At 43.1% G+C, this 17,768-nt stretch overlaps 1 protein-coding gene across 2 annotated transcripts in view; it reads left to right on the top strand.

Moving 5' to 3' along the window:
* The window catches only part of PDZRN3 (PDZ domain containing ring finger 3), a 129,728-nt gene extending 115,207 nt beyond the window's left edge, over positions 1 to 14,521 (top strand). For both annotated transcript variants that reach the window (XM_058845228.1, XM_058845229.1), the window contains 6 exons: positions 1,705 to 1,792; positions 8,921 to 9,019; positions 9,575 to 9,637; positions 9,894 to 9,995; positions 11,064 to 11,180; positions 12,077 to 14,521. In XM_058845228.1, the coding sequence (XP_058701211.1) occupies positions 1,705 to 1,792; positions 8,921 to 9,019; positions 9,575 to 9,637; positions 9,894 to 9,995; positions 11,064 to 11,180; positions 12,077 to 13,630 (2,023 nt within the window). In that variant the 3' untranslated portion in view covers positions 13,631 to 14,521. The remainder of the gene's footprint in view (positions 1 to 1,704; positions 1,793 to 8,920; positions 9,020 to 9,574; positions 9,638 to 9,893; positions 9,996 to 11,063; positions 11,181 to 12,076) is intronic.
* The last annotated feature ends 3,247 nt before the right edge of the window (positions 14,522 to 17,768 follow it).

Genomic DNA, 17,768 nt, shown 5'->3' with positions numbered 1-17,768 from the left:
CACAGCCCTGCCTGCACTCCTGGAAATGGGGTTTGGGTTCACACAGCCCTGCCTGCACCCCTGGGAAATGGGGTTTGGGTTCACACAGCCTTTCAGCACCCCTGGGAAATGGGGTTTGGGTTCACACAGCCTTTCAGCACCCCTGGGGAATGGGATTTGGGTTCACACAGCCCTGCCTGCACTCCTGGAAATGGGGTTTGGGTTCACACAGCCCTGCCAGCACCCCTGGGAAATGGGGTTTGGGTTCACACAGCCCTGCCTGCACCCCTGGGGAATGGGGTTTGGGTTCACACAGCCCTGCCTGCACCCCTGGGGAACGGGGTTTGGGTTCACAGAGGCACGGATCCTGCACCCCTGGGAAATGGGGTTTGGGTTCAAACAGCCCTTCCAGCACCCCTGGGGAGTGAGGTTTGGGTTCACACAGCCCTGCCTGCACCCCTGGGGAATGGGGTTTGGGTTCAAACAGGCACGGATCCTGCACTGCCCCTGAGTGCCTTTCACAGCACATTAACTCCCACACACTGAGCCAGGACTGTGTGCAGTGTCTGCTCCCCTCCTGACCCTCTGCTGATGCTGGAGGATGGTTCTAGCCAATATTCCCAGCCCAGTGAAAATTCAAACGCAGCAGCACGATTTAGTGGAAATACTTGACAAAAGGCTGGAGCTTTGAGCTTGCAGTGAACAAACAGCGGGGCTTGGAGCCTGTGGAGAGGACATGATTATTCCTAGGGCCCCGACACCACCTCCCAACCTCAGCTGCAGTAGGGGCTTTTAGTACCTCTGACTTGCCAACTGAAAAACCAGTTACACTTAGAAAATGCCAAAGATTAATTCCTGGTGAATCATTTAGGGAAAAAAAATCTTCCCTGTAAGGGTGGTGAGGCCCTGGCATAGGGTGCACAGAGAAGCTGTGGCTGCCCCATCCCTGGAAGTGTCCAAGGCCAGGCTGGAGCAACCTGGTCTAGTGGAAGGTGTCCCTGCCCATGGCAGGGGTGGAACAAGATTTTCCTTGAGGTGCCTTCCACCCCAAACTCTTCCATGATTTAATCATTCCACAATTTAGGTCTCAACATGCCTGCATTATTCCAGCTTAGCCCTCTCAACTTCGTATTGTTCCTCAGCCATTAGACAGATCCCAGCTGCTGGATCACCAGTGAGATGGAGGTGTTGGTGCTCCCTCTCAGCCCTTCTCATGGTCCACACTCAGCTCCCAGGGTGTGCTGTCACCCACCGTGTGAAAGCAGTCATTATTTCCTAGTGTTTCCTCTCACTTCTCCCAATTCCATTCACATTAATCTCTAACAACTTGACTCTGCTAGCCAATTAGCAGATGCTGTTACATAAATAGCCTCAGAATGTATCTAGTTAACAGAGAATTAAAGGGAGTTTACTTTCACTGCAGATAAAACAATCCAGCACAGAAAACAGCGATCACAAGAGCTCACACTGCTTACAACTTCCAAAGTAAAGGCGGTGGAAGTGTGGGAGAGCTCAAGCAGTAAAAAGCAGCAGGCTGCCCTCCTTCAATACATGGAATTTTCATTTAAAACACTAACTGGGATAAGTGGTGTAGCTCATAGAATTAACCACATGCAGCTCCTCGGTGTGGGGGTTAGTCCATCATCTCCCCTACAAGCTTGGAATGCATTAACAAGTTCCACTAAAGTCCTGAGTGCTGTCCTAAAAAATACCTTTTTTTTCCAGCCATCCAGCTGTGCATGAATACTATGACCCAAATGACTACATGGGAGGAATTCATCAAGAAATGGACCGGGATGAGTTGGAATTAGAGGTACTATTAGAGTAACTATTTCCTTTCCATACACACCTCAAGGTCTTTGATTTGTATAAAGTGAAAAGACTTTTCAAAGCAGATATTTGTGATAACATTGTTCACCAGTTGCTGATACCTTTATCACTCCATTGAGCTGTGAGCCAGGCACTGATGATCTTCAGCTAACAACTTAACATGAATAATGAAGTAATTGATTCTTTTAATTAAATTCTGTATAAGTGTGCTGATTTAGGCTTTCTGAAAATCTGAAAGGCTCTGCTGAGTGGCAGGACCTCTTCCACACAACCACAGTAAAAATTTGTGAGTTTCCCTTAAATATTTCCTGGCTGAGAAACAGATGTTCTTGATCATATAATTTTGAAGTATATTAACTTTACAAGACAAGGCCAGGATAGATTTGCCGCTAAAGTAAGCTGTTCCTCCCTTTTTCATTACTTAAATGACATATGTATACATTTGAAATTACAGATAATGAAAGTTGAACTACTCATGAAGGTATGCAAACCCTTTTCCCTGCCAAATCTTTAAAAATCACTTTTGGTTTTAGTGCTTGTATATCCCATCAGAAGTTCATCTTCAGTTTTCCCATTCCTAATTTTAATAATCTGCCATTCAAGGTGCAGCACAGAAACTGTGGGGTTCTGCAAGACCCTTAAGCACTACTGACCCAGTGAAGTGTTTTTAATTACTTGTAATAAATAGTAGCAAAATATCCCAATAGTTCTAAATACTGCCAGCAATGCCTGACCCAGCTGATCCATCCAAGATCATGAGTAAGAGAATATTTTATAACTAGCTTGCACTTCTGATTTCTTACATCCTGGTCCTGCTAACACCCTTGTCAAAGCAAGCAGTGCTGACCTGCCTGAAATTCTGCTGAAATCATGGTGGATTTATCAACAGCTTCAGTGGGAGCAGAGTTCAGTCATTCTATGAGCACCAGGTTGTTTCCTTCTATAAAAGTGTTTGCAGGATCAAGGACTAAAACCCCATAAAAAGTTTGCAAGCTGTTCTCAAATTCTGCAGATCTGGTAGCAATTCATCTCTGTATACAAACATAAATCAAAGGCAGGATAAATTCAAAGTGCCAGTAAAACAAATGCTACTTAGCAGACTTCAAGGCCTTACTTTTCAAACAAGGGCCTTCTTTTTTTTTTTTTTCCTCTTAAATAAAAACAAATACAATAAAGTTTTCAGTCTCAAAGGAAAATGTAGAACAAGTCAGTGTTTTCTACCGGTATCTTTCCAAAATCTACCTATTAGGAAATCTAATATTGCAGATAAATTATAATGTTTCCATTAGAAGGTCAACCAGTTGAGCTGAAAACAGTTTAAACACACGCACTCCAGTAGCCAAACCTTAATATGCCTTAAACCACAACATTAATAATTCTGACATTGATATAGCACTTGATGGCCAAAGGTGATCAGCTCAGTATACAGGCAGATGAGCATTAGGAAAGTCTCTGTGGCCTAATAGTATTTCTTAAAAACCTCTAAAGATTCCTGTTCAAATTGTAAAGACTATGATCAATGGTAAGGTCAAAGTGCTAACAGGGACTCAACTGGCTGGTTGCTTTTTTGTTTGCCTTTTGATAGATATGTTTTAAAAGACCACAAAGGCACTGTTTCATTGACTGCAGCAGGAATGTCGAAAGTAAGAAAGCCATCAAGTCAGCCTTCTGGGTTTCTATGTCTATAAAATGTGCTTTGAATTTAAATCAGAAGCTCCTCATCTAAACTTTTATGGTCTATAACTGACTGGTTAGTGATTTGTAACAAGCAAACAAGACAAAAAAGGTGAAATAGCCAAGTTCCCAACAAACCTCCAATGTAAATATCCATAGGAAGGAATTTATGCTGGCAGTATTGCTGAGGTGCCAAAATTGCATTCTCGGTTTTATCTCAACATTTGTCTTAAAATTGATGACTCAGAGGTAACTGCCATGTATTCTCTGCTACAAAAATAAATAAATACCATTCCTTTTCTTTTGAAGTTGCCATGCCGCAAGTAAAGAGGAACTAAATTGTGAACTCCTACTTTATTATAAATTAAAAGTACATTCATTCTTCACGGAGGCCCAGCTAGAAGTCATTTCAGGCTCATAAAGGAAGAATAATGTCACTCCAGGATTCCCCAGCAGTGTTATGCATTAATATGTTTATTCAAACAAGTCTGTCCAGCTGTCAGACACAGCCCAAGCGAGGGCTCTCTCAGTGGAACTTTCTCACATTACAAAGGAGAACATTCTACATCAAAAAGGGGCCTGTTCCCTCCCATTTGCCTTTCTGTCTTCACCCTTCCCAATATGCAGCTTGTATGTAGGCTTTCCAAGAAAAGAACTGAACTCAACTGAATGGTTAGTTGAGAGTCAGTGAGGCTTGGAGATGAAAATTGCATTAAATGTTTGCTACTGCTGAGAAATTTCCCTCTGACACTCTCACTCAGTCTTGGACAGAAATGAAGCACTCTTGTCAAAAGACTGAAGGAGGACACCAAATCTGTTCAAAGAGCTTTTTGCCCACCCAGTGCACAGCTCCCAGTGTTCCCAGCATGAAACCACAACAGCTGACCGGCAAAAGATCAACACTGAGCACACAAAAACGTGCTTCAAGTTCTGAAACTAATGCTCCACTGCTTTTAGGAAACCACAAGTAAAAGCTGAGTACCAGAGTTTCAAGCTCTCCCTTTTGCTGTACTTTGCTACTTCAGTTGAAACTTTTCTTTTACTTCTCCAATAATCTGTTTGCAAGGGAGGCGAGAGGCGACTCTCTGAACATGAGAATTGGAAGGCTCCATCACAGGCACTCTGCAATTTTTATTCCATCCTGGTTTGCAAAGCATTTCAAAGCATCTTTTATGTGAATATATTTCTTCTCTATGAAAACTCCAGCTCTGCAGGGAGCTGCACTGATCAGGAGCTTCTCAAGGCATTGCTGTGTCTCGGAATACAAAGAGCTGCAGCCCGAGCAGGCCTGCTTCAGGCAGTGATTGAATATGTAAAGGTTTAAAAAGCTTCACAGCTGTACTTTCTAACACAAATATTTGTATGTTCTCTGTTTGGAACAAACGCAGAAGTGGTAAAACATTTCATCTGGCTCACAAGCCAGCAGGGCAAGTTGTCCTCCCTGGGCTCTCTGGAGGTTTTCAGCCTGGCCTTGACGCCCCGTGCTGTGTGAGAAAGGTCTGGATGATGGAGCTCTGCCCATCTGCTTGGCAGAGAGCCTGGCCATCCTCCAAGTTATCTTACTGAGGCACCCCAAACCTCTTTGCATCGGGGTGAGAAGCACTTTCCTTCTGCCTTCCCCAGCACCACTGGTGACTAAAGCTGGTCCAGCCTCTGTGGTCTGGCAGGGAATTCCCATCACAGAGCTGGGCTGCCACAGAAACCTCCAGGTAGATTTCAGCTTCTCTAGGGCAGGGAATTTTGGAAAGAAAATCTGGTTGATACCATTTTCTCCTTTGAAAAGGGAAGGGGTGGGATTTTCTTCCATTTACCTGTGTTGAAAACCACTTTGATATGAAAACACAAATTTAAAGATTACTTTTCTTAGGTTCAAGAATGCATGAACAAGATTTTTCCTCCTGCTGTGGCAGGGTCAGTTGCCAAAAAGTAGCAAGAAGGCCTTGTGCAGTATAAAAGGAAATAGCTCTTTATATTTATTTCCCTGACTTGCTTTTCTGCATGAAACCTATTAATGGAATAACAAAAAAGGGGACCCTGCTGGTCAGGTATGGCAGAGGTCAGCACAGGAAAAAACCACCACATCTTACAGAAAGAGGGAGAAGGACAGAGCACTTGCCATGCAAGCTGTGGATGAAGCTTTCTGAGTGACTGAACTATTTTTACCCATCTGTCATTTCAGATCTCTACTGCTCATCTCTGTCTTGTTAGAGAAAGGACTCTGATTTTTATAAATTTGCAGGCAGGCCATAATTCTAAATCAGCAGTACAATAATTCAATAATCCTCTGCAAATGAAGGATCTTCTGAGCTTAGAGAGGTTAATTTACTATTATCACTTGCTCCTAATTCATTATGACGAGTGGTTGCAGGTATAATGTCACAGGGCACGTTCATTTCTTCTTGTCTTGCTGCAAATGCCAGATGGATTTCAGCAACCAGCTCTGAGTCCTCCTTGGCTCTGCATTTGATGAGGAGCCAATAATCTTTCAGACACTTCTCTTGCACAGACTATTTTGAAAGAGCATCCAAATCCTCCTTTGAACATCTCTCAAAATGTCACTTTTACCTGATCTGAAGAAGCAGATTTGAATTATCTGCGAGTGTAAAAATGCTCATAGACAGAATTTTCACATTTCTCATCCTAACCCAGCCCCAACATTCCCACACTCTGTGGGCAGCACCTCTGCCTGCCAGCTGCAGGTGTGGAATAACCTCAGTGTGTCCCTTCCACTGCCCAGGAATTCAGCCCCTGAGACAAATCTGTAAGAAATGGCAAGCCCTGTGGCATTGCAAACACAGGAACTTACACCTTTAAAGTTCTCCAGGCCCATATTAATTTTCCTCTGTTTAATTAATTCCTGGTACAATCACTCAAGCTGCCATAATACCTGTACTTGCAGGTGCCAGTTTTCTATTTTCCCCTTTCATGTATCTCTGCATTACACAGACTTGCCTCTGAATATGGAAAATAACCTTTGCTTTGAAGACTCTGGTGTTGATTCTTCAACTCCAACTGGAATTACACACTTTTATCTCTCAAATATTTCAAACCTTTATGATTATATTAAAACTTCACTCATGCAAAGACCCATGGAAAGCAGCTGCTCCTATGTTTAAGTTCATAAAATTATCATATTTGGGTAGCATCAAATCCACTTTCTCTCTTCCTACCAAAGACTAGAGGGATTGTACCCAAGAGTAAGTCTGTCAACTAATTACTCATAAAAATTCAGGTTCTGAACACCTGCTCTATAAATTTTTTTCTGCTCTAGCTTTTTTTTCTGCTCTATTTCTGAGTGCATTTTAAAACAACAGATAGTCCTTTTCCTTTCCAAAGAGATATTATTTAATTTTACCAGATGATTTATTACCTTCCAGTGTATCACAGGTGACATCTCAGATGGAACAATTTTAATATAAACCCATACTTTATTATTAATGATGATACCCTTTATAGTTGTGCACTGTTGGAAACAGTGGAAACAACCTATTGATAGTCAAAACATGTGGTAAGTAGGAGAGAAAATAACACCTTGCTCCCTCCTGTCCTTCCACTCCAAGAGTTTGTAGTTACACAGGATCTATTTAAGCAATGACCAAAGTCACCATATTTTTCTGTTTGTTTTTTGTGGGGGTTTTTTAACATTATAATTTTTTTTTTCACTGCCAGCATGGCAGGCAGAGCCACAGCATAAATTTCCTGCCACGCTTTCAAATCAATAAAATATATAAAAAGCAGTCCTGAAGGTAATGAAACTTTTTTGTTAAAGTATACAGGGAATATGGGATTCTAGGCCTGAATGAGGCTCAATCCACAAATTCCCACCTCACCCCAAGGCTAAATGCAGCATAAACCCACTGACTGCAGTGGCATCCTGGAGGATCAGCTGAGATCAGAACTGAATCCACTTTGTCTCATCTTTCTTCTGCAGAATCTCCATCTCCTCTCTAGAAAGCTCCAAAGCTTTGGAAATCTGAAGAAAACCCCGCTATTAAAGCATTGTGTTCAAACCTTTAAGTAACAAAAGAGGGGGGGGAAAAGCACAGCAGTTCACCATGGATACTATTGATTGAAACCACTTAAATACCAGCTGAAATGTCACTGACATTTACAGCTACGCTTCTTTAGGGGGGAAAAAAAAAGAAATTACACATGTTGACAAGTAAATAACATGAGATTGCTGATCTTGGCAGCTGTCAGCTAGACACACCAATAAATTATTCATATCAGCTTGTTTTATTGCCTTGCCCCTTCCAAATGGCACAGGAACAGAGAGAGATGTCAGAAATAAGGAGCTGCGTTACCAGGACTTTTCCTGTGGAATGGCAGGTCCAGGCACAGATGCAGGGGGCAGGGTCTGCCCTGGGGCTGGGACACCCCTGGATCCCACTGTGTCCCTTTGCCTGCTCCCTTTTCCCTCTGCACCAGAGCCCAGATCTGCCTCTGTCCTGCCTGGCCTGAGGAGGAGAGGGACCTTGCCAAGCCTCGCTCACTCCCCTCACCTGAGGAAGTAAAAACATCTCCAGGTGCTTTCACATCTCTGTCTGCACATCAAAATCCTTCCTCCCCACGGCAGCATCCTCAGGACCAGCACAGCAGTCACAATAAGTTGTTTAAACACCTTAAACCCCCCAGGATATCCCTCAGGAGCAAGAAGGCAGGACTGAAAGATGCCACAGGGATGGTCCAGGAACATCCCACAGCCTGGGGGTATCTCCATGGGTTTACAGCCCTTCCTCCCAACCAGTGTCACACAGCAGTGGCAAACACACCCTTTAAAAAAAAAAATAACCCTCAGGAATTCCTCGTGGGAAAAAAAAGCATAGAGGAAGAACATCCATTTTTAAGATGGGTTAAATGTCTCTGAGATTAACAAGACCACCATGACCTGCTGAAACCAAACAGTTGCAAGATACTGAAATGCTTATTATGTTTCTATTACCAATTCCAAATGCTTTGCTGACAATATATTGATCTTCAGTCACACTTTTGAGAAGTTTATTATATGATTTCATGAAAATTATACAATTTAAACTAATGAAGTATTATAGGTTTTTTCTGAAAAGCCAGAGAATTTACCCTGCTTATTAGGAAATATGTATCAGCTGTGACAAATATTGAAATCATGTTTTATAAGTATTTTAGCCTTTGAAGTCTTACCACTACATGAAATATAGGTAATTTTTCTTCCTTAAGATCAATAAAAGGTCTATTTTCAAAATGACTTCCTATTGATTGAAGGGTCAGAAATGTCCCAGGTATTGATTGTCTGCATATAATCACGTTTTGCTCAGTAAGTTAACCTCGTCTACAAGTGAAATGAAAAGACATCCACTATATCACTTAAGCAAAATATTTTCATTGCATTTGAAAAATTGCTTCCATCAGTCACCAGTGTCTCACTGACAATGTATTTTCCTTTTTTTAAAAACCTCAGGAAGTGGATTTACACAGAGTGAACAGCCAGGACAAGCTTGGCCTCACTGTCTGTTACAGAACAGATGATGAAGATGACATGGGTATTTATGTGAGTGAGGTAAGATTGAGCTGCTTTCCATAAGATACCATCTATTTGTCTTTTCAGCTGCACTGTTGGGCAGTTAAGGCATTCATCCTCTGTTTGTTCCATGTTGGATAAACAGCCAAAATGCAGTAATTGGAAGAAATCTAATTATTTTCCTTTTTTCCAAACTGAGTGCACTCCTGCTCCCACTGAAGTCAAATTTCATTATATTAACAATGTTCAGTTTCTGATGATGCCTTCAGAGTATTTTCATATATTCCCCCTTTAATTTTTATTCTTGATTATTCCTGAAACTATATAAATTATAAAAACACCCACATGTTTATATTTGCAAGCATCTGGGGCCCATTTGTCTCTCTTTGTCCCTCTCCGTGAAAAAAATAGCATTTTACACAGCAACATTTCTTCACCATGCAGAGCCACTTCAAATTAATTGCACCAGTTTGGGGAAAGAAACCCATAATTAAACCTAAAACCTTCCATTAAAATGCACCACTCAGGAAATTCAGGGAAGTAAATACTGAGCTCCCAAACCTGCAGAACACTCAGAATTCTCTTACTTTGCAGATCGACCCCAACAGCATCGCCGCGAAGGACGGGCGGCTCCGAGAAGGAGATCGCATTATCCAGGTACGTGTGGGGAGTGTCCAAAAGCCCAGAATTCCCCTTCCTGCCCTCCTAACAAGGCTCTGCAGGTGCTGTGCAGGAGGATGGAGCAGCCTCACATGTCCCAACCATCACACTCGCCCAGCACTTCGCACAAGGCTGAGGATGTGCGCGTGGATCCATCCAGCCAAGCGTCCCCATGGAGCTCGGCACAGCAGCGCCCAGCTGGCCCTGGGAAAACACTTCAAAACACTTCATGGTGGTGTTTTTCTCTTTAAAGATCAATGGCATCGAGGTGCAGAACCGAGAGGAAGCTGTGGCGCTTCTCTCCAGTGAGGAGAGCAAGAATATCTCCTTACTTGTGGCAAGACCAGAAATTCAGGTACGGCAGCAACAAAAAACCCTTGCTTGAGTCTTCATTAAAACAGTTGCTGTTTTGTGGAAAGAAGCTCTTTCAAATTGTTTAACCTGTCTAAATCTACCAGATCTACAAAAACCATGTTATACACTTTGACTGCACATATATATATGGTCTAAAATAATGGAATTCAACAGTCACGGTACTTACATATATATTTTATATTAAAATTCAATTTCTAAGACATTTGGTGATTTATATGTGCTGCAATGCTATTACAAACATCAGTGCAAGGTATTATGAATGGTTTTGAGCCAGTTTTGAAGAACACGCTGAACTCTAATTCCTATTGCTATTGATTATTCATTCATTAAAACACCTATTATTTAGCCCTTCACACACCGTCTCTTAAAGTACTTGAATACTGTCAAGAAGCCTCCTGAGCTGCAATAAAAGGTTGAACCAGATCCCTTTGTAGAGCAGGGATTAGCACAACAAAGGTGTTGAACAAACAGCCTGGAGCACCATTGTTTGATCTGTCTCTGCTCCAGTGCTGGGAGAGCAGCCCTTGCCAGTGCACCTGGAGACACGGGGTCAGGGTCATCACTGTTCTCTTAGCCTGGAGATTTCTGATCTCTCCCTTGGGGATAATCGGGAATGGGAGTAAAAATGTCCTACAGACCCCAGCCAGATTTTCCTTCTGGCCCTTGATGCTGCCTCACAAGAGGCGTGTTTGAGCTCTGGGCTCTGGACTGTTTTTATACATCCTAATCAAGTTGTGCACAAACCAAAACTGCCTCAACTCTTAAAGTATTTCCACGGATCAAAAGACTGAGCTTTTTCATATGTAGAGGGCTATTGAAGATAAAAACCCTGCTCCTGGAGATGGAGGCAGCTGTGGGAGGAGGTGGCACAGTCAATACCCACATTTAGCACAGGGACAGGCTCCTTCCCAAGACACGTCAGCACTGTCACAGAAGGGAATCTCCTGAGATTTCCCAACCACTGTTCACAAAGAAAAGCCATAATTTATGTCAGTCTTCAGTCTTTTGACAACAATTGGTTTGTTTTTTCCCCTCCCTTTCCACACAGCTGGATGAAGGATGGATGGATGATGACAGAAACGATTTTCTGGATGACTTGCACATGGACATGTTAGAGGAACAGCACCACCAGGCAATGCAATTTACTGCCAGCATGCTTCAGCAGGTACTGCCCTTCTGGTGTGCAGGGCTGTCAAACTTCCCACTGCACTCACTAGTCAATATTGAGCTTGGCTGAATACACTTGGTGTCTCGAGTGACACTAAGATCAAGGCAAAAGGGCTTTCTGTAAAATCAAGATATTACCTGACTGTCCACAGCTTCATCTCAGGGACCAAGATGTTTTAAAATAGTACCCTTTGTGCTTTGCCCCTTACAACAACATGATCACAATTCTTGGAGATCCCCTGTCACTGTGGTCACTGAGAGGAGTAACTGGGTGTGTGGTGGATAGAGCAGGCAGGGAGCTGATTTACAGAATCTCCTGTTTGATGTGCATGCACAGACTGCAAACAAACTGCAAACCCAAATGGACAACTCAGGCAAATGACTGAAGTAAGATCTATACAAGGGGAAAAAGGCAAAGAAAAAGTTTTTACATTACAAATTTTATGCAGGGCCATAGATACAGGCTTATGTTCTCCATCATTCTGCTATGATTAAAGCTCCTTCTCAGTTTTTGCCTAGATTTTTTTTTCTAAATTTTTCTAGAGCTCTACATCCTCTGTGCCATCCCCATGTTGTGAACAGTCATGCTCTCACTTTGGCACTGCAGCAGAACTGGATAGCGTTGTGCACCCAAGTGGGAGAAGAAACATTTTGAAAATGTGGCATCTACCACTGTTGCTGCATAGGTGAAAATCAGACCTCAGGTTCTTCTGAAAAGGACATCCACAGCAGGCTGTGGGCTTGCTCACCTTTTCTCTGAGTTCTTAACAATAATCCTTCCATATAAGACTCAGAAAGCATAAAAAGTGATGGATTAGGAGAACTATTTAAAAATAAACATATTTCACGCACTTGCAATAATTTTTCTTTGTGTCCTGCTGTTTCTGTTGTTAGAAGAAGCACGAGGAGGATGGAGGTACCACAGACACAGCCACTATTTTGTCCAACCAGCACGAGAAGGACAGCGGCGTGGGGCGCACGGACGACAGCACGCGCAACGACGAGAGCTCCGAGCAGGAGAACAACGGGGACGATCACACCACCTCCTCCAACACTCTGGGGAGCCAGAAGAAGCTGACCTACAGCCACGACACCCTGGGAAGCGGGGACATGCAGTTCAGCAACGAGTCGTTCATCTCAGCTGACTGCACCGACGTCGACTTCCTCGGCATCCCTGTGGACGAGTGCGAGCGGTTCCGGGAGCTGCTGGAGCTGAAGTGCCAGGTGAAGTCTGCCAACCCCTACGGTCTGTACTACCATAACAGCACCCTGGAGATGAGCAAAAGCGACCAAGAGAGCGTCGACAGAGAGCTGGAGATGCTCAACGAGGAGCTGCGCAACATCGAGCTGGAGTGCCTCAACATCGTCAGGGCGCACAAAATGCAGCAGCTGAAGGAGCAGTACCGGGAGCCCTGGATGCTGCACAACAGCGGCTTCCGAAACTACAACACGAGCATCGACGTCCGCAGGCACGAGCTCTCGGACATCACCGAGCTGCCCGAGAAGTCCGACAAGGACAGCTCGAGTGCCTACAACACGGGCGAGAGCTGCCGGAGCACTCCGCTGACGCTGGAGATCTCCCCTGACAATTCCCTGCGCAGAACTGCAGAAGGCATTAACTGTCAAGGAAACGAGGGGGCAGTGGCGTATAATGTCTCCCAGAAGAATTTGTTTGCTGGCTCGGAGAGCCATGAATCCAGCGCTGGTAAATGCCACGCCTCCACTAAAGATCCTGACCTTGGCAAGCAGCTGGAGAGCAAGGAGAGGAAAGGCAGCGATGGCAGCAAAAGCCCAACTCAAGGGCAGAAAGCCTCGGGCTCCTCCTACGTGTCCCCCTACCACCACTCTCCCTACAAACACGCTCACATCCCTGCCCACGCCCAGCACTACCAGAGCTACATGCAGCTGATCCAGCAGAAATCCGCCGTGGAATACGCACAGAGCCAGATGAGCCTGGTGAGTATGTGCAAGGACTTGGCCTCGGGCCAGAGCGAGCCCAGGATGGAGTGGAAGGTCAAGGTCAGGAGCGACGGGACGCGCTACATCACCAAGAGGCCGGTGAGGGACAGGCTGCTGAGGGAACGGGCCATAAAGATCAAGGAGGAGCGCAGTGGGATGACCACGGATGACGATGCCATCAGTGAGATGAAGATGGGCCGGTACTGGAGCAAGGAGGAGAGGAAGCAGCACCTGGTGAAAGCCAAGGAGCAGAGGAGGCGGCGGGAGTTCATGATGCAGAGCAGGTTAGAGTGCTTAAAGGAGCAGCAAGGTGCAGAGGAGAAGAAGGAGATGAACATCATTGAACTGAGCCACAAAAAAATGATGAAGAAGAGAAATAAAAAAATATTTGACAATTGGATGACAATCCAAGAACTGCTAACCCATGGAACAAAGTCACCGGACGGCACGCGGGTGTACAATTCCTTCCTGTCAGTGACTACTGTATAATCAATCCCCAGTGCTAAATTATGTACATAAAACACTACCAGTGGGGTAGGAATCAATGCCTCGTTCAATGTGGCAAGAGTTTTGTATATAAGATACAGTCACCGAGTTTATAGTTCGAATACTGAACTCTACGACCGTGGGTGCCAGGATCTCCATTCTGCAGTGGAGAGGAAGCTTGCCCATCTCCTTCAAAGGCAATATTAGCAGTGCTTTTTGGAACACTGACTGTACTTTTTTTACTTGTTCCCTTTTACATGAAGTGTCTAAATATCAGAAATGTATTAACCATACTTACACAGGTAATTTGCTTAAACTATATTCATATTAAAAGGTACCCATGCTTTTCTTTACCTAAAAGAAGAATGCAAGAAACCCACAAGAACAACTGCACATATGTATTTTTATTTTTTTTTGTGAAACCATATTTTGTGATATTATTTTGCTGTTGTTCACTTCTACACCGAGTGCTGTTTATCAATACTTAGCTCAAGGTTTAAACTCAGAATTAGAATCATTCTCTTGTAATATTTAACATTTATCAAACAGCAGTTTTTAGAGTTATGCTCAACATTTAAACATTTTTCTCTTTAAGGTTTCTGAAGAAAATATAGAGGTTTCATCTGAAAAGCCTGAGGCAAAGTAGACTATTATGCAGCTTTAAAGGATTTTAAAGCATGTTTGCAAATGTTGCAACCTATTGAAGAAACGTGCATGTACAGCTAATTTGTTTATATAAGACAGTTTGTGGAATTTGAAAAGCCCATGGTAGTAACTGTTTGCTTTATAGATTTGAATGTATTGAATTATAAAAGCAGTTTCATGAAATCATCATTAGCTACAAACGTTAACAAGTAAAATGAAGTAAAATAAATTATTGTTTTATATTTCAAACTACCTTAAATTCTTTTTATTCCCTTCTGGTTTCACCACCTAGAATATAATTTTATGCAGTATAGCTCCAGTGGTGCAGAAATGCCTGGACAGCCACTGGAGCCAAACCTGAGGGAATAATTGGCATCCTGACTTTGGGGGGAATTTGGATTTTGGTTTTCGTGAGGGAAGAGGCAAGGGAGAAGCACAAAGAATATCAAGAGTAAAATCAAGCAATGTTTATCTTCAGCTCACAAGGTGTTTAAGGTGACTTGTAAGAAAGAAATAGAACTTCTGTTCTCCTGCTTTGCTTTGTATAAAACCCACCTACAGCCTTCAGTGGGGGTTTGCATTAAAACCAGACAATATATAAATTAATGCATATAAAAACTAAAGCAAATAAATATACAAATTAAAGGAGATGGTGAAAAAATAACAGAGCTGTCAATAAGATATCACATTCCTCTTTGTGTTTTCTATTTCTGACTAAGAATTCAGATATAAATTGGAATATTCTTCTGGATTAAGTGATGTAGGTTCATTATTAACAGCTCCCAGATTCTTCATCCACTCTCCCTTTTTCCTTGAAAACTTACTCCCAAACCTCCTAAGTTTTCATTCTGGACTTTTCTGTCATAACTCAAATGAGCAAGAATTGCAATCCTAGTGACAGAAGTGCAAAGTTGGAAGGGGAGAGATTAACAGCTTCCTGTGCCTATTTTGTCTGTCATGGAGAAGCAAACAGCAGATTTGTCCACGGTTTTTTTCTGCTCCCTCTGTGGACTAGCACTGAATTCCATGGAATGTGTCTGCCACACTCCACAGTGAGCTTCTGTATACCTGGAAATGCCCCTTCAGCCTGTGTAATCTTGTCAGTAAGCCTCTGCAAATTTATCTTCAAACCATTCTTTTCCTTCAGGATAAAGAGCTAGTCCTACTGTAGTCTGTGAGAGGTTTCTCTGTTGACTTTGTCAGAGCTGGGATTTCTCCTGACGTGCACCAGCTGTTACCATCACCAGTGGTACAGTGGGGAAAACACCAGATTTTTTGCACACTTTTTTCAGTGTAAGACATTTTTCCATCTCTGTCTCAAATCTGCTTCACCCTGAGTCCATGTTCTGTTCATCCCAACTGCAGGTGTGAGAGCCACAGCAAAATCCTGCCCCTCCTCAAGCCCACACACTCAAATGTGCAGAGCTGTGACTAGTGTGCAGCAACAATCCTTAAACCAGGCATGAGAATACAGCTCAGCCTCCTTTTGTCTGCCTGGAAATATTAGAGTAAGATTTGAAATGTTCTAATGAGGAATAATTATTATCAAGCTGCTCCTCAAAAAAAAAAAACCAGACTCCTTTGGAATAACCTCCCACGCAGGGGTTCCTTTGGGCACCAGTGACATCAATGCTGAGCATTCTGTGCATTGGGTAGCAGCAGGAATATGTTTGGGAATTCGGTGTGGTATGCAGGAATTATAACAAAGCATCCACAGTATAAAATCTACATTCGTTAAGATGTTGAAATAAAATTATTGGCCAAGAATTACTCTCACAGCTTTGAGTTTTTCTTCAATAAATACTTGTTATTTTGGACAGTTAAAAATTACCTCTCTCCTTTAGCACTAGGATTTATTAATTAGCATCAGTTCACAGAATCCATCAGTTATCCTGGAAATCTGAACAAAAGCTTTTGCAAATCACGGATTTTCCTTTTTCAGTTGTCATCCCACTTCTCATTGCCCTATCAAAGAACTTAATGAGGTGTTGAAAAGGGAGATTTGGGGTCTTTTTACTACTTGCAAGGAAACATTGGAAATTACCATAAAATTAATCCAAACCTGACATTACAGAGCAAAGAACCCAGCTAAAAGCAGCCCTGGATACCTAAGAGGAAATATTTCATCCAAAAGTTTTTCTAAAAATGACATTGTAGTACATACCCCGGTGCTTAAAAGATAACACTGGAAATTGTGCTGATATCTAAAGGATATTCCAGAAATCTCCAGGCAGCAGCAGAGGTTTTGTCCCCTGGGTTACCACGGGTTGTACCCAAAACCCAGCAGCCTCCACCACGGCCACTCCTGTGGGGCAGCGTGGTGGGCTGGTCCTGGTGGACACAGATTCAGGTACTCAGAGTCCTGCAGGGATCAGCACTGGGGGACGTGCTCCTTCCACTGGGGATGCTCATTCCAAGTGGTTTTTGAAGTTCATTTAAACCTGGGAGTATAAAACTTCATATCCAGCTGCCTCCTCAGCCTAATATCAAGTGTAATCTCAAGCAAAAGCGACCCCAGGATAAATAATAAATAATTATGCAGGGAGAGACCCTAAATACACAAGGAGGGAACATGGAATTGCCAAGCTGAGAGGTTCAAGCAGAATCTGTGTGTGCAGCTCCTGGAGATTCTCCCACAGCCCCTTGCACATTCCTGCTGCTCCTTGTCCCTGCTCCTGCCATGGCAGCACCTCAGTCCCCATCCCTGGGCAGCTCCATCCCAGCAGAGGTGACAAGGGGACACCCTGGATACAGAATTTGGCTGGCTCTCTGCAATGCAAACAGGCTCTGTGTCAAACTGGGGTCAGCTTCCCTGAATTACACACTGTCTCCCAGATGTAAAAATCTATAAAAATGTAAAATACTTATTTGCAAATAGGGTTTAAAGCGGCATGGAATCGCCCGGTTTAGATGTGCACTGAAATGGGAAAGCCCTGAACCAAACCTAACAGCATTTTTTTGTAAATTAAGAGATCTTGCACAGTAGGGATGGCAAATAAAATGAGGTAAGACTACATATTGCCTAGGGACTACTGGTTGGAGAACTAATTAGGATTATAAACTGAAAGTATGTAAATTAACCAAATATAATTATCTGCTAGTGGCCTTTGGAAATAGGTTACCGGATACTTGTTAGCAAAATTGCTCAAATGCCTGGAAGCCATACAAAGCAAGCCATAAGCAATTTAAATTCTTCTCTTTGTTTTATTTTCAATTGTTTTAAAGCAGTTTTTGTATTAAGGATTTATTGGAACATAAACTAATTAGAAAACTCAAAAACCAAAAGTGAGACAGAGACTGACACAGCAGATGCTGTACCTCCATCCCAAGGCCCTTGCTTTTGTTGAATGTGAATTGTTTGATGTGTCAAAATAGCAAAGATTCTGCTTGGGGTTTCACCAGAACAGCTCTGTGAGCTGCCAGCCAGAGTTCAGCTGGGAGAGTGGAGGTTTCTGCACGAGTTCAGCACCTCAGCCATGCGAGGTTTGTGTGGAGA

Source organism: Poecile atricapillus, chromosome 9 (assembly GCF_030490865.1).
Source record: "Poecile atricapillus isolate bPoeAtr1 chromosome 9, bPoeAtr1.hap1, whole genome shotgun sequence".
NCBI lineage: Eukaryota > Metazoa > Chordata > Aves > Passeriformes > Paridae > Poecile > Poecile atricapillus.
The sequence above is the reverse complement of the archived record's forward strand: the minus strand, read 5'-3'. Positions and strand labels throughout refer to the sequence as shown.